Source organism: Myotis lucifugus, unplaced genomic scaffold (assembly GCF_000147115.1).
Source record: "Myotis lucifugus unplaced genomic scaffold, Myoluc2.0 scaffold_61, whole genome shotgun sequence".
In the NCBI taxonomy this organism is placed as follows: Eukaryota; Metazoa; Chordata; class Mammalia; order Chiroptera; family Vespertilionidae; genus Myotis; species Myotis lucifugus.
In genome coordinates, this window is record NW_005871109.1 from 5,677,011 (window position 1) to 5,694,129 (window position 17,119).

The following is a 17,119-nucleotide window of genomic DNA, read 5'->3' on the forward strand; positions in this document are numbered from 1 at the left end:
GTCTTCATTATACATTTATCTTTTCTGTTATGCTGATCATTCCTATTTGCTATTATTACTTAGTCTTGTTTATAATGTTTAAATTCAAAGCCACTTTAAGTATATTTTATAAATTGATAATATAAAGAGAAAAAGATCTACATTATTTGAAGTGGGTTCTCTAGTTGTGGTAAATGTTTCCCTCCACATCCCGCATGGTTCAGGGTTCAGGATCTGGAAGAGGAGCCCCACACAAATGAAAGAGAAGAGACAAGAGATAATTGGAAATATTGGGGGGCCAGGCGGGCAAGTCCAACTCAAGGGGAAGGACTTCCACTGGTGCTCAGGCCTCACCAAGCTTTTATTGATCTGGGATACACCCATAGCATAGTCCTTAGGCAGGCAATTTCCAGTAACACACAGACTAGCCCATCAGCAGGCAATTTCCAGTAATAGGCAGACCATCTTATCAATAAAGATTTACATGACTATCTGGTGGGGAAGTTGCTTCAGCTACCATTGCCTGGACTAACTGGGTGCACAGCTCTGACCTTTGCTAGGGCTTCAAGGGTCACCAGCTTTCCGGGATCCTTGTCTACGCTTCTCAGCTAGTGAAGACAATAAGCGGTTTCCCACATCGAGTGTTTCTGCTAAAAACAATTTTTAAAATACACAAGATTCACTGCAGATAGCTGTGGACTCTCAAAAAAAGTCTAAACTTAGCTTGAATAATTATTTTGTTTACAATAACTCCTATTTGTATTGAAGAACATAAACCATTAAATTCAAACTTCTTTAACATAATCTTTCATCACTGGTTCCTTTGGTAGCAGCAACATTATCTCATGGATTCCCTGGGGGATGCAAACCACACAGCAGTGACAGGCTTCATTCTACTGGGCTTAACTGATGACCCCATCCTTAAAGTCATCCTCTTCATGATCATCCTGTGTATCTACCTGGTGACTGTATCTGGCAACCTCGGCACAATCATTCTTATCAGAATCTCTTTTCAGCTCCATCATCCTATGTATTTTTTTCTGAGCCACCTGGCTTCTGCAGACATAGCTATTTCAACTACTGTCACACCCAATATGCTTGAAAACTTCCTGGTGGAGGGAATTCCCATCTCCTATCATGGATGTTGCACCCAGCTTGGTTCAGCTGCCTTCTTTGGGACAGTGGAGTGCTTCCTTCTAGCTATCATGGCATATGATCGCTTTGTGGCAATCTGCAGCCCACTTCTTTATTCAACCAAAATGACCACACAAGTCTGTATCCAGTTCCTCATAGTGGCTTACATAGCTGGTTTTGTCAATGCTTGCTCTTTCACTATTTCCGTCTATTTTTTATTCTTCTGTGGACCAAATCGAGTCAATCATTTTTTCTGTGATTTTGCTCCTCTAGTTGAACTCTCCTGCTCTGATAGCAGTATCCCTGCAATTGTCCCCTCATTCACATGTGGCTCCGTCATTGTGTTCACAGTGTTTGTCATAATTGTCTCCTACATGTATATCCTCATCACCATCCTGAAGATGCGCTCCAAAGAGGGGCGCCGCAAGGCCTTCTCAACCTGCTCATCCCACCTCACTGCGGTCACCCTGTTCTATGGGACCCTCACATTCACATATGTGATGCCCAAGTCCATTTACTCAACCGAACAGAACAAGGTGGTATCTGTGTTCTACACAGTGGTGATCCCCATGCTGAACCCCATCATCTACAGCCTCCGGAACAATGACATTAAGGGGGCTCTGAAGAGAGTGCTTCACAAGATAATATTTTCTTAGTGAAGCCTGCTATTTTATGAGCTTAGATATGATAACATACCATAAATATAATAAAAGGAAATTGAGTGTCCGTGGTAAAAATATATTAATTCGTATGTAATTAGCCACTGTGGAGTTCTTTTTATGAAAATTGGGGGGGGGGTGTATTTTCTGATATCAAATAGTATCAGAGGCCCACAGTCAGTCACCTCTAATAAAATTAACCTAAATTTATATTTATGAACACAGCTTTCTTAACATAAAAATACTTCATATACTTAAAATCCCCTCAAGTATAATTCATTTTTACAAATATCCTAAAATAAATGTGGTAATTATAGTTATAACTGAGTACACCTGTTATCCCTCTGTAGAACCCCGTGTATTTTCTTCAGAATATTCTGTGCACTTGTAATTCAATATTCAGTATTCGTTTTCTCCACAATGTTGGAAGCTTCATAGAGACAACAAAAATGTCTTTTTCTCTCCCTATGCATCTATTTTTATAGCAGCATAAATGCCTAGTTGAAATGAATAAAACAATTAATGCATGAATGGATGGCTGAATGAAGCTTTGCTGTGTCATGAACCACCGGTTCTGCTGGCTTTGAATCCTGGCCACTGATATGTTGAATGTTTCACTGTGATTCAAGTGACCGGATGTTTGTGTCAGATCTTGCTACAAATTTGATAGGCCATTACACAAACTCATGCTCACCATAATTAAGACCTTGCCTCCACACTGATTAACTCAGATTGGCAACTAGAATCCCAGCACAGTTATTAAAAGATTTGTAGACACGTTATGTTAAAAATGTCTTTTTCATATATTTGCATGGTTAGAGAGTTTGAAAATCTAGAAGTCAAATAGTAAGGGTAGTAGTGGCAGCATTGAGAGTATTAGCAAGAGAAGCTAACAATATGAGATTGTTTACTACATTCCAGGTACTGCTCTCAGAGATCTACAGGTTAAAGCAATTAATTATCAGAATACCACTATGAAGCTTGTTTTTACTGTATTTTACAGAGTATGTAACTATAACACATAAAGGTTAAACAAAATTCAAAGTCACAAATATTCTCTTAATAATTTGTCTTCTTTTAAATATATAGTCTGTCAAGGGACAATATGAGAACCCCTTTGAGAATAAAATAAGACCCATACATATGCTGCCTACAAGAGACCCATTTTAGATTGAAGGACACACACAGACAAAGTAAAGGGATGAAAAAAGCTATTTCATGCAAATGGAAGCAGAAAGAAACTGGGGTACCAATACTTTTTATCAGACAAAATAGACTTTAAAACAAAAGCTATAATAAGATACAAAGAAGGACATTACAATAACGATATATGGAGCAATCCAACAAGATGATATAACCCTTATAAACATTGATGCATCCAATACAGGAGCACCTATATATACATAAAGCAATTTTTGACAGACCTAAAGACAGAGATCAACAGTAGGAGACTTTAACACCATTGGCATCATTGGGTATATCATCCATACAGGAAAATCAACAAGGAAACAGCAGTTTTAAATGACATATTAGTCCAGATGAATTTAACTGACAATTTTAGAACATTTCACCCCAAAGAAGCAGAATATACATTCTTTTCCAGTGCATATAGTATATTCCAGGATAGATCATATGTTAGGCTACAAAACGAGTTTCAATAAATTTAAGATTGAACTCATAGCATGCACCTTCTTGAATAACAATGGCATAAAACTAGAAATCAACTTATAAGAAGAAACCTGAAAAATATTTACACAGGTGGAGGATAAGTAACATGCCACTAAACAATGAATGGGTTAACAGTGAGATCAAGGAAGAAATAAAGAAATACCTCGAGACAAATGAAAATGAAACCACAATGATCCAAATATCTATGAGACATCTGCAAAGCAATTCTGAGAGGGAAATTCATAGCAATACAGGTCTGCCTCAAGAAAGAAAAATATTAAATAAACAATCTAAACTAACATCTAAAGAAACTACAAAAACAACAACAAACAAAGCCCAGATTGAGTGGGAGGAAGGAAATAATAAAGATTAGAGAAAAAATTTAAAAAATTGGGTTTAAAATAACAATAGAAAAAAATTATTAGAACCAGGAGCTACTTTTCTGGAGAAGTAAAACTGATTTACTTTTAGACAGATTCTTCAATAAAAAGAGAGGCAGGGTCCAAATAAATAAAATCAGATATGACAGAGAAGTGATGACCAACAGATACCATAGAAACACAAAGATTACAAAAAAATACTTCGAACAATTATATCCCCACAAATTGGACAACCTGGAGGAAATCCTAGAAACATATAATCCTCCAAGGCTGAATCACATAGAACAGTGGTTCTCAACCTTCCTAAAGCCGTGACCCCTTAATACAGTTCCTCATGTTGTGGTGACCCCCAACCATGAAATTATTTTCGTTGCTACTTCATAACTGTAATTTTGTTACTGTTAAGAATCATAATGTATTAAATATCTGATATGCAGGATGCATTTTCATTGTTACAAATTGAACATAATTAAAGCATAGTGATTAATCATAATTAAACAATATGTAATTATATATGTGTTTTCCGATGGTCTTAGGCGACCCATGTGAAAGGGTCATTCGACCCTCGAAGGGGTCGCGACCCACAGGTTGAGAACCACTGACATAGAACAATAAAATCTGAAAAGATAAATATCTACTAATAATATCAAATCAGTAATTTAAAAATTCTCAACAAAGGAAATACAAAGAAAAGTCCTAAACCAGATGGCTTCACAGGTACATTTTACCAAACATCCAAAGAAGCATTAATACCTATGCTTTTCAAAGTGTTCAAAAAAATTGAAGAAGATGGATGACTCCCAAACACATTTTATGAGGCCAGTATTACCCTGATACCAAAATCAGATGAATGCATTACATCATAAACAAGCATAATCTCAAGATTAAAACCTTAAATGTAAGTCTCAAAACCATAAATATCCTAGAAAAGAATGTAGACAGTAAGATTTTGAAGATTTCTTACAGCAACATTTTTTTCTGATATATCTCCTTGAGCAAGGAAAACAAAAGAAAAAATAAACAAATGGGAGTACATCACACTAAAAAGCTTTTGCACAGCAAAGGAATCCATCAACAAAATGAAAAGACGACCCACTGAATGGAAAACATATTTGCCAATGATACATCTGATAGGGGGTTAATATACAAAATTTATAAAGAACTTATACAACTCAACACACACATACACACAAAAAACAAAACCAAAAAACAAACAAACAATCCCACACCAAACAATCCAATGAAAAAATGGGCAAAGATATTGAAAACTTATTTGAAGAAATAATGAGAAAATTTCCCCTACCTGGTGAAAGAAATAGACTTATAAATCTAGGAAGCACAGAAAGTCCCAAACAAGATGAACCCAAAGAGGCCTACACCAAGACATATCATAATTAAAATACAAAAGGTTAAAGACAGAGAGAGAATCTTAAAAGCAGCAAGAGAAAAGCAGTTAGTTACCTCCAACGGAGCACCCATACAATTGTCAGCTGATTTCTCAACAGAAACTTTGCAGGCCAGAAGGGAGTGGCAAGAAATATTCAAAGTGATGACTAGCAAGGAACTATAACTAAGATTACTCTACCCAGCAAAGCTATCATTTAGAATTGAAGGTCAAATAAAGAGCTTCACAGATAAGAAAAAGCTAAAGGAGTTCATCACCAGTACTACATGAAATGTTGAAGGGTACTCTTTAAGAAGAAAAAAAGGAGAAAAAAATAAGATTAAAAAATATGAATAAAATGGCACTATATACATACCTATCAACAATTGAATCTAAAAATCCAAATAAATGAATAAGGAATCTAATGAACAAAATAAACTGATGAACAAAATAGGACCAGAAGCATGGAAACATGGAATAGACTGACGAATCTCAGAGAGGGTTGGGGGTGGGAAGAGATTAGCCAAAGAACATGCATACATGCATTACCTATGGACACAAACAATAGGGTGGTGAAGGCCTAGGGTGGGTTGGGAACTGGGTGGGAGGGGAGAGGTAATGGGGGGAAAAATCAGGACATCTGTAATACTCTCGATAATAAAGATATATTTTAAAAGACTAGTTTGCAAATACCAAGGGGTTAACCAATAAAAAATAGAGGAAGTAAACAAAAAATGGGGAAAGGACCTGTATAGACTCTTCTCCAAAGAGGACATGTGAAGGTGGCTTCAGACATATGAAAAGATGCTCAATGTCACTAATCATCAGAGAAATGCAAATTAAAACTACAACAATATATCACTACACTTGTCAGAATGACTATCATCCATAAATGAACAAACAACAAATGTTGGTGAGGATGTGGACAAAAGGGAACCCTCAAGTACTGTTGGTGGGAATGAAGGTTAGTGCGGCCACTGTGGGAAATTGACAGACCCATTAAAGAATAGTCGTGTTTGTGTGAAGTGAACTGCTTAATACTCACTTGAGAATGTGATAATGATGCCTGGTGCTTTTGAATTCACATTTGAATCTCCAGAATCTTCAGAGGTTTATTCCCTAAGGCAAACAATAATAAAAACATGCCTACTATATAACATCAGTGAGTTTAATTCATTTCTGTAAGATGAATGAATTCCTATGTCAACAGGTAAGATTTGGCTTTTGTGAGGAATCTATGATTGCCATTTATTCTCTAAAGTTGCACCCACAAGGCCTGGTGGAGAAACATGGCAGATGTAATCCAGCAGTCAGCTAGCAAGTAACCTTAGCTGAATTAACCCAAATTTCTACAGTCTACTTAGTGCAGTCCTTCTCAACCTTCCTGATGCCGCGACCCTTTAATACAGTTCCTCATGTTGTGGTGACCCCTAACCATAAGATTATTTTCATTGCTACTTCACAACTGTAATTTTGCTACTGTTATGAATCGTAATGTAAATATCTGATATGCAGGATGTATTTTCATTGTTACAAATTGAACATAATTAAAGCATAGTGATTAATCACAAAAACAATATGTAATTATATATGTGTTTTCTGATGTTCTTAGGTGACCCTTGTGAAAGGGTCGTTCGACCCCCAAAGGGGTCACAACCCACAGGTTGGCGACCACAGGTTGAGAACCGCTGACTTAGTGGGTATAAAGAAATATAATTTAGGATACTGTGACTCCTCATTTATCCACCCATAAGACCAGAAATTCACATGATCTTTCCCACTATCTAAACTTGACACTCAACCATATGCTAATTAATTCATTGGCTTGAGATGCTTTGGAGTCTTAATGTTTATAAATATCCAAAATCTTCCTTTGATCATTGTTCTGAATGCTTTAGCTTACAGGCAACCAGACACTTTTGACCAAGTTGAGATTTAACAGACAAAAACTTGGAGACAGGGTTCAATCTGGCCATGAGCTGGGTGAAACTGGGTAAACTTCTGAACATTTTAGGCTGTAACTTTATTCAGCTGCTTACTATTTTGAAACTAAATTTATTTCATTTTGTAATACTCTAATTATAAAACATTGTGATATTAGGAAATTATTTGATTTACTTAAGTAAATTTATACAATATTTAGGTTGATATATATTTTATATACTTTTTTATTGATTCAGAGAGTAAGGAAGAGGGAGGGAGAGAGACAGAAACATCAATGATAAGAGAGAATCATTGATTGGCTGCCTCCTTCATGTCCCCTACTGGGGATCGAGCCCACAACCAGGCATATGCCCCTGACCAGAATTGAACCCAGGACCCTTCAGTCCACAGGCTGACGCTTTATCCACTGAGCCAAACCAGCTAGGGCTAGGTTAATATTTTAAACTACTTGATATAATAATAGTTTAATTGTAAATGATAGATATAATAAATTTATAATAGGTATCTTCCTTTGTAATCTCAATGTGAAATTTCTATTTCTTCATTGCCCTATTAAAAATTATAATTCTCCTTTTAAAAAATGATCTTGTTTTATTGACAGAAACTGTAATCTTTCTGATTAACTCTGCACCTCTTTTACACAGTAGCTGTAAAAGGGGTAATTTGTTACCCATCCATTTCTGAGAGACTCAACTTCATTATGAGTATTAATTTCATTTACAGTGTAGTTATAAAAGAAGTGGACTGGCTTCAAACTGCCTGAGATTCACAACTTGATTCCATCACTTGCTATATAAACTTGCTGAGTCACTTTGCAATATCAAATCAGTTTCTTCATCTATAAATGTAAGTCCTCAATATTATTTCAGGAAAATTAATATAGAACTATATATCTAAAATTTTCACACTGCTTACCATTCAGTAAACCTTCAAAAACAGCTATTACGTTTCCATTATATAATCCTACATTTATCTACTTCTCTTTCATACTGACAATTCCCATTTGCTACTCTCATAAGTCTTATGTTTTTAATGTTTAAATTTAAAGCCACTTTAAGTACATTTTATAAATTGATAATATAAAGAGAAAAAGATCTACATTATTTGAAGTGGGTTCTTTAATGCTTCTGTTAAAAACAATCTTAAAAATATGCAAGATTCACTGCATGTAGCTCTGGACTCTTAAAAAACCTCCTAACTTAGCATGAATAATTATTTTGTTTCTAATAACTCCCATGTGTATTAATGAAAATATAAACCATTGAATTCAATCTTCTTTAAAATAATCTTTCATCACTGGTTCCTTTGGTAGCAGCAACATTATCTCATGGATTCCCTGTGGGATGGAAACCACACGGCAGTGACAGGCTTCATTCTACTGGGCTTAACTGATGACCCCATCCTTAAAGTCATCCTCTTCATGATCATTCTGTGTATCTACCTCGTGACTGTATCTGGCAACCTCAGCACAATCATTCTTATCAGAATCTCTTCTCAGCTCCATCATCCTATGTATTTTTTTCTGAGCCAGTTGGCTTCTGCAGACATAGGATTTTCAACTTCTGTCACACCCAATATGCTTGTAAATTTCCTGGTGGAGAGAAATCCCATCTCCTATCATGGATGTTGCACCCAGCTTGGTTCAACTGCATTCTTTGGGACAGTGGAGTGCTTCCTTCTGGCTATCATGGCATATGATCGCTTTGTGGCAATCTGCAGCCCACTTCTTTATTCAACCAAAATGACCACACAAGTCTGTGTCCAGTTCCTCATAGTGGCTTATGTGGGTGGTTTTCTCAATGCTTCCTCCTTTGCTATTTGCTACTATTTTTTATTCTTCTGTGGACCAAATCGAGTCAATCATTTTTTCTGTGATTTTGCTCCTCTAGTTGAACTCTCCTGTTCTGAGAGCAGTATCCCTGCAGTTGTCCCCTCATTTACATCTGGTTCCATCATTGTGTTCACAGTGTTTGTCATAATTGTTTCCTACATGTACATTCTCATAACCATCCTGAAGATGCGCTCCAAAGAGGGGCGTCACAAGGCCTTCTCCACCTGCTCATCCCACCTCACAGCAGTCACCTTGTTCTATGGGACCATCACATTCATATATATGATGCCCAAGTCCATTTACTCAACCGAACAGAACAAGGTGGTATCTGTGTTCTACACGGTGGTGATCCCCATGCTGAACCCCATCATCTACAGCCTCCGGAACAATGACATTAAGGGGGCTCTGAAGAGAGTGCTTCACAAGATAATATTTTCTTAGTGAAGCCTGCTATTTTGTGGCATTTGATATGATAATATGTCATAAATATAATAAAAGGAAATTGAGTGTCTGTGGTCAAGATATATTCATCCATATGTCATTAGCCAGTGTGGAGCTATTGTGTGAAGAAAGGGGGTAGATTTTCTGATATCAAATAGTATTAGAGGCCCATTATCAGTTACTTCTAACAAAATTAGCCTAAATTTATAATTATTAACACAAATTTTTTAACATAAAAATATTTCATATACTTAAAATCCCCTTAAATATTATTCATTTTTTCAAAAGTTGTTTTCTGTCATGATTATTGTACCTCCAAACCTTTAAGACTGTGTCTACTTTCTACAGAAGCTTATCCTAAAATAAACATGATAATTATAGTTATAACTGAGTACATTATGATTAGAAAAGACCAAGTGCAACCAGACAGCAAAAATACTGATGACATTCTTCTTGGAGGAAGGTTATCAGCTGGGGAAGTGCTCTGTGGAGTCATAAATTGTGACCTGTGTTCCTGATCTCTGGCTCCAGTCTAGTTACAGGGGACCTCATTATAGAACAGGATGAGATGCCCCTGATTACCCTGTGAATTCTTCTGTCAGGTCAAAACAGTGATTCTCTGTGGGAAGGAGCAGGGATCCTGATATTTTCATAGACTGAGTGAACAAAATCTTGGAGTGACTTGTTCATGATCAGATTTGCATCGTGTTAAGGAAGCTTGAGGGAACTCCATTGTATTTTCTGTGAAGCTTAATTTACCTCTATATACAAAATGACTACCACATGTATTTCTCTTTCCCTGGCTTCTACTCAGTATTTTAGATAAACATATTTTTGTCTATTGAATCCTTAGCATTAACTGTCTAAAATTATGTAATTATCTCTTTCCATCCCAACTTATTTTCCTCCAATGTTTCATATTATCCAATCAATTTACTGATTCTGAAACCTGACAGTAATTTCCTTCATTCCCTTCTCATGTCTGTCTACATTAGATGACAAAGTCTTATACATTCTGAGCCCAATATTTATTCACTATTTCTCTTCATTTTCATTGTCAGCACTTCTACTCCAAGCTACCAGCTTATACATTTATTTCACAACTAGAGGCCTGTGCACAAAATTCATGCAGGGTCGGGTCCCTAGGTCTGGCCTTCAAGCCTCCTCCTTACCTTGCTCTCTCAGCACCCGCGGCTGCTGCTGGTCACCTGCCATGTTCCGTGTCGCCCCCTGGTGGTCAGCACCCATCATAACAAGCGATCAAACTCCCGCTCTCCCAGTGGAACTCCCAAGCGAACAATTTGCAAATTAGCCTTATATGTATGTATGTACAGATATAGATATAGATATATAGATATATAGATATATAGATATATAGATAGTACCCATGGGATAGCTGATTTTATGTGTGAAGTTGGCTGGGCTCTGGTGACCAGTTTGGTCAAACACCAGTGTAGATTTTGCTAAGTAGGTATTTTGTAGATGTGATTGACATTTAAATCAGTAGACTTTGAATAAAGGAGGCTAATCTCCATAATGTGGGTGGCCTTCATCCAATCAGTTGATATGACAAAAACAAACAAAATAACAACAACACAAACAAGGTCCCTGAAAAGGATGGGTTCTGTTTCTTGGTTGTCTTAAAACTCAACACTGTGACATCAATTCTTACTAAAATTTTATCTGCAGGACTGCCTTTGGATTTTGGAACTGCCAGTTCCACAATTGTCTATACCAATTCCTTAAAATTTCTACCTCTCAATGGCTCTATCTCTCTATCTATCTCCTATTGGTTTTATTTCTCTAGAGAATACTAATACAAACCTAACTGCTTTTTTTCTTCCAGCTCTTATTCTCTTCCCATCATTTGCCATACATAAATCATAACCATAAATTTAAATAAATTAATTTCTTTGTTTATATCCCCTAAAGATGTTAGAATAAAGACAACAATTCTGAACATTGGCCTACAAAGTCCTGAGCATGACCCATGTTTCTTTTTCCCGTCTTACCACTCTTCCCTTGATCGCCAAACACATATTAGTAAACTCTAGTAATCAATTATTGGTTTTCTGTCAATACTTAATCATGTCTGTGTTCTTTATCACATCAGGACCATCTCATATGCGATCGCTCTGCCTGAAATACATTTTCCTCTTCACCTCGGTAATGCCTAATGAAACTATACCATAAGTACCAACCTAAACACTGCTTTCTATCCTTTGGAAAGTCTTCTTGAGGTTTCAGTCCACCTGTAAATTAAGTAAACCTGTTATCCCTCTGTAGAACCCTGCGTATTTTCTTCAGAATATTCTGTGCATTTATAATTCAATATTCGTTTTCTCCACAATGTTGGAAGCTTCATAGAGACAGCAAAAATGTCTTTTTCTCTCCCTATGCATCTATTTTCATAGCAGCATAAATGCCTAGTTGAAATGAATAAAACAATTAATGCATGAATGGATGGCTGAATGAAGCTTTGCTGTGTCATGAACCACCAGTTCTGCTGGCTTTGAATCCTGGCCACTGATATGTTGAATGTTTCACTGTGATTCAAGTGATCAAATGTTTGTGTCAGATCTTGCTACAAATTTGATAGGCCATTACACAAACTCATGCTCACCATAATTAAGGCCTTGCCTCCACACTGATTAACTCAGATTGGCAACTAGAATCCCAGCATAGTTATTAAAAGATTTGTAAACATGTTATGTTAAATAATGTATTTTTCATATATTTGCATGGTTAGAGAGTTTGAAAATCTGGGGGTCAAATATTAGTAAGGATAGCAGTGGCAGCACTGAGAGTATTAGCAAGAGAAGCTAACAATATGAGATTGTTTACTACATTACAGGTACTGCTATCTACAAGTATTAAGCCATTAAATTATCAAAATACCACTATGAAGTTTGTTCTTATCTGTATTTTACAGAGGATGTAACAGGCACATAAAGGTTAAGCAAAATCTCAAAGTCACAAATATCTTCTTAATACTTTGTCTTCTTTTAGATACATAGTCTGTCAAGGGATAGAATGAGGAATTCTCTGAGAATAAAACAAGACCCATACATATGTTGCCTACAAGAGAACCACTTCAGATCAAAGGGCACACATAGACTTAAAGTAAAGAGATGAAAAAAATATTTCAAGCAAATGTAACCAACAAAGAAATTGGGGTACCAATACTTATATCATACAAAATAGACTAAAAATGCTATAATAAGATATGAAGAAGGACATTACATAATGATAGCTGAAGCAATCCAACAAGATGATATAACCCTTATAAACATTTATGCACCTAATACAGGAGCACTTAAATATATAAAGCAAATTTTGTCAGACATAAAGGGAGAGATCAACAGTAATAACATCACTGGAGACTTTAATACCATTGGCATCAGTGGGCATATCATCCAGACAGGAAAATCAACAAGGAAACAGCAGTCTTAAATGACACATTAGGCCAGATGAATTAAATTGACATTTTTAGAACATTTCACACCAAAGCAGCAGAATATACATTCTTTTCCAGTGCACATGGTTTATTTTCCAGGATAGAACATATGTTAGGCTACAAAATAAGTTTCAATAAATTTAAGATTAAAATCATTTCATGCACCTTCTCCAATCACATTGGTATGAAACTAGAAATCACTTACAAGAAGAAACCTGAAAAGTATTCACACAGGTGGAGGATAAGCAACAAGCCACTACCCAATGATGGGTTAGCAGTGAGATCAAGGAAGAAATAAAGAAATACCTTGAGACAAGTGAAAATGAAACCACAATGACCCAAACATCTATGAGACACAGGCAAAATAATTCTAAGAGAGAAATTCATAGCAATACAGATCTACCTCAAGAAAGAAAAAATATTAAATAAACAACCTAAACTTACATTTAAAGGAACTAGAAAAACAACAACAAACAAGACCCAGATTGAGTAGAGGGAGAGAAATAATAAAAGAGTAAAAATAAAAAATTTGAGTCTGAAATAACAACAGAAAAAAGTTACTGTAATCAAGAGCTACTTTTCTGGATAAAATTGATAAACCTTTAGCCCAGTGGTTCTCAACCTTCTGGCCCTTTAAATATAGTTCCTCATGTTGTGACCCAACCATAAAATTATTTTCGTTGCTACGTCATAACTGTAATGTTGCTACTGTTATGAACCGTAATGTAAATATCTGATATGCAGGATGGTCTTAGGCGACCCCTGTGAATGGGTAGTTCAACCACCAAAGGGGTCGCGACCCACAGGTTGAGAACCGCTGCTTTAGCCAGACTCTTTCTTCAATAACAAGATAGACAGGGCCCAAATAAATAAAATCAGAAATGACAGAAAAGTGATGATCAACACCACAGAAATATCTACACTAATAAAAGACAAACATGGTAATTGGCGTACCACCGCTACCCTTCCCATTGGCTAATCAGCATATCCTTATGCAAATTAACTGTCAGCCAAGATGGCGGCCGGCTTTAGGCTTGGGCGGTGAGGAGCCAGCCAGCGATCTTCCGTGGCGGCGGCGGCGGCTTTAGCTTGGGGCGTTGAGGAGCCAGCCAGCGATCAGCTGCGGCGGGAGCTGGGGGTGCCCCGGCCCAGGCCTAAAGCCTCGAGCAGAGGCTTTAGGCTTGGGCCGGGGAGGAGCCAGCCAGCGATCTTCCGCGGCGGCCGGCGGCAGCGGCGAGCTGGGGGTGCCCTGGCCCAGGCCTAAAACCTCGGCCTGAGGCTTTAGGCCTGGGTCAGGGAGCAGCCAGCCAGCGATCGGCTGCGGCGGGAGCTGGGGGTGCCCCGGCCCAGGCCTAAAGCCTCGAGCAGAGGCTTTAGGCTTGGGCCGGGGAGGAGCCAGCCAGCAGCGATCTTCCGCGGCGGCGAGATGCCCAGGCCTAAAACCTCGGCCTGAGGCTTTAGGCCTGTGTCAGGGAGGAGCCAGCCAGGGATCGTTGATGGCTGCGGTGGCAGGGACCTGGGGGTGCCCCGGCCCAGGCCTAATGCCTGGGCCAGAGGCTTTAGGCCTGGGCCAGGGAGGAGCCAGCCAGTGATCCTTGATGGTGGTGGCGCCCGAACCCGGGCGCAGCGAGCCAGCGATCCTTGATGGCCACGGTGGCTTGGAGCTGAGGGTGCCCTGGCCCAGGGCTAATGACTCGCCAGAGGCGTTAGGCCTGGGCAGGGGCCAAACCAGCAATTGGTGTGAACTACAGAGGAAACACCTTTTCTGACCTCTGATTGGTTAAGCTCTCTGTATGCCACTGGTAATATTCTTAGTAACTTGGGTAATAAGAGTCCAAAAAGTGATCTAGGGTTTTTTTTACCACACTCCTGGAGAAAAAAATGAAGGTCTGCTGCTGGAGGGTTAAGAAATGTCATATCCTGTCCTAGCCAGTTTGGCTCAGTGGATAATGCCTCGGCCTGCCCAACGCAGATTCTGGGTTCAATTCTGACCAAGGGCATGTACCTAGGTTGGACGTTCCTCCCTGGCTCCGGCCCAGGTCAGGGCTCATGCAGGAGGCAACCAATCAAAGTGTTCCTCTCACTTTGATGTTTCTCTCTGTCTTTCCCTTTCTTTTCCACATTCTCTAAAAATCAATGGAAACATATCCCCAGGTGAGGATAAAGAAAGAAAGAAATGTCATATCCTATGAAAGACACTTCTTGAAAATGCCTAAAGAAAGTTGTCATTTTTTCATGGTAAAGGGACTGGAGTCCGTGTTGATGAAAACACCTTGGTGGCTGCGGTGACTGGCAGTGGCTGCAGCAGCGGGGTGATGGGGCTGTTGCCTTCCCCTGATCAGCCCGGTCGCCTTCCACAAAGGGAGGCCAGACTGTGGCTTAGGCCCGCTCCCCAAGGGGAGCAGGGAGCAGGTAGTAGGACATCCCCTAGGGCTCCCAGTATTGATTGGGGGGCAAGCTGGGGCTGAGGAAAACCCCTCCCCAAGTGCACAAATTTTTTGTGCACCGGGCCCCTAGTCCTATATAATAAAGAGGTAATATGCAAATTGACCCATCATGCCTCGCATAAGATGGCCACTCCATGTGGTCACAAGATTGCCACCACAAGATGGCCAGCAGGTGAGGGCAGTTGTGGATGGTCAGGCCAGCAGGGGAGGGCAGTTAGTGGTGACCAGGCCAGCAGAGGAGGGCAGTTGGGGGGACCAGGCCTGCAGCAGAGGGCAGTTAGGAATGACCTGGACAGCAGGGGAGGCCAGTTGGGGGCGACCAGGCCAGCAGGGGAGGGCAGTTGGGGGTGATCGGGCCAGCAGGAGAGGGCAGTTGGGGGCAATTGGGCCTACAGGGGAGCAGTTAGGTGTATATCAGGCTGGCAGGGGAATGGTTAGGGGGTGATCAGGCAGGCAGGCAGGCAAGTGGTTGGGAGCCAGCAGTCCTGGATTGTGAGAGGGATGTCCGACTGCCGGTTTAGGCAGGATCAGGCCTAAACCAGCAGTCGGACATCCCCCTCGGGGTCTCAGATTGGAGAGGGTGCAGGCTGGGCTGAGGGACACCCCCCCTCCAATGCAAGAATTTTGTGCACCAGGCTTCTAGTACAGATTATTAAAAAAAATACATTGAACAATGATATCCCAACAAATTACACAACCTGGAGAAAATGAAGGAAATCCTAGAAATATATAATTCTCCAAGGCTGAATCAGGTAGAAAAATAAAATCTGAAAGGACAAATATCAACTAATAATATCAAATCAGTAATTTTAAAATTCCCAACCAATAAAAGACAAAGAAAAGTCCTAAACCAGATGGCTTCACAGGTACACTTTACCAAACATCCAAAGAAGCATTAATATCTATGCTTTTTAAAGTGTTCCAAAAATTGAAGAGGGTGGATGGCTCCCAAGCTCATTTTGTGAAGCCAGCATTACCTTAGTACCAAAATCAGACAAATACATTATAAAACATGAAAATAATAGGCCAATATCTCTGATGAATATAGAGACAAAAAACCTCAACAAAATATCTGCATATCAAACTACACTACAAGGCCACAGTAGTGAAAAGAGCATGATACTGGCATAAAAACAGGCATATATAGCCCTAATTGGTTTGGCTCAGTGGATCGAGCATTGGCCTGCGGACTGAAGGGTCTCAGATTCGATTCCAGTCAAGGGCACATGCCTGGGTTGTGGGCTCAATCCCTAGGGGGGGGGGGGGGCGTGCAGAAGGCAGCCAATCAATGATTCTCTCTCATCATTGATGTTTCTATCTCTCTCTCCCTCTCCCTTCTTCTCTGAAATAAATGAAAATACATTAAAAAAAAACCAGGCATATACATCAATGAAACAGAATATAGAGTCCAGAAATAAACCCATGCCTTTATGGTCAATTAATATTTTAACAAAAAAAGACAAGAAGATATGATGGGGTAAAGACAATCTATTCAATAAATGGGGTTGGGAAAATTGGATAGATACATGCAAAAAATTGAAACTAGACCACCTCCTTTACAGCATAAACAAACATAATCTCAAAATGGGTTAAAAACTTAAATTTAAGTCTCTAAATCATAAATATCCTAGAAGAAAATGTAGGCAGTAAGATCTCAGAGATTTCTTGTAGCAATATTTTTTTCTGATATATCTCCTTGAGCAAGGAAAACAAATAAAAAAATTTAAAAAATTGGACTACATCACACTAGAAAGCTTTTGCACTGCAAAGGAATCCATCAACAAAATGAAAAGAC

At 38.9% G+C, this 17,119-nt stretch overlaps 2 protein-coding genes across 2 annotated transcripts; both read left to right on the forward strand.

Moving 5' to 3' along the window:
- Window positions 1-824: 824 nt before the first annotated feature.
- Window positions 825-1,769, forward strand: LOC102424706 (olfactory receptor 502). Its single transcript, XM_006089664.1, has one exon. The coding sequence runs from the start codon at window positions 825-827 to the stop codon at window positions 1,767-1,769; it is 945 nt and encodes a 314-aa protein (XP_006089726.1).
- Window positions 1,770-8,475: 6,706 nt separating this feature from the next.
- LOC102425024 (olfactory receptor 502-like) lies at window positions 8,476-9,420 on the forward strand. The gene has a single exon (XM_006089665.1). The coding sequence runs from the start codon at window positions 8,476-8,478 to the stop codon at window positions 9,418-9,420; it is 945 nt and encodes a 314-aa protein (XP_006089727.1).
- Window positions 9,421-17,119: the final 7,699 nt, after the last annotated feature.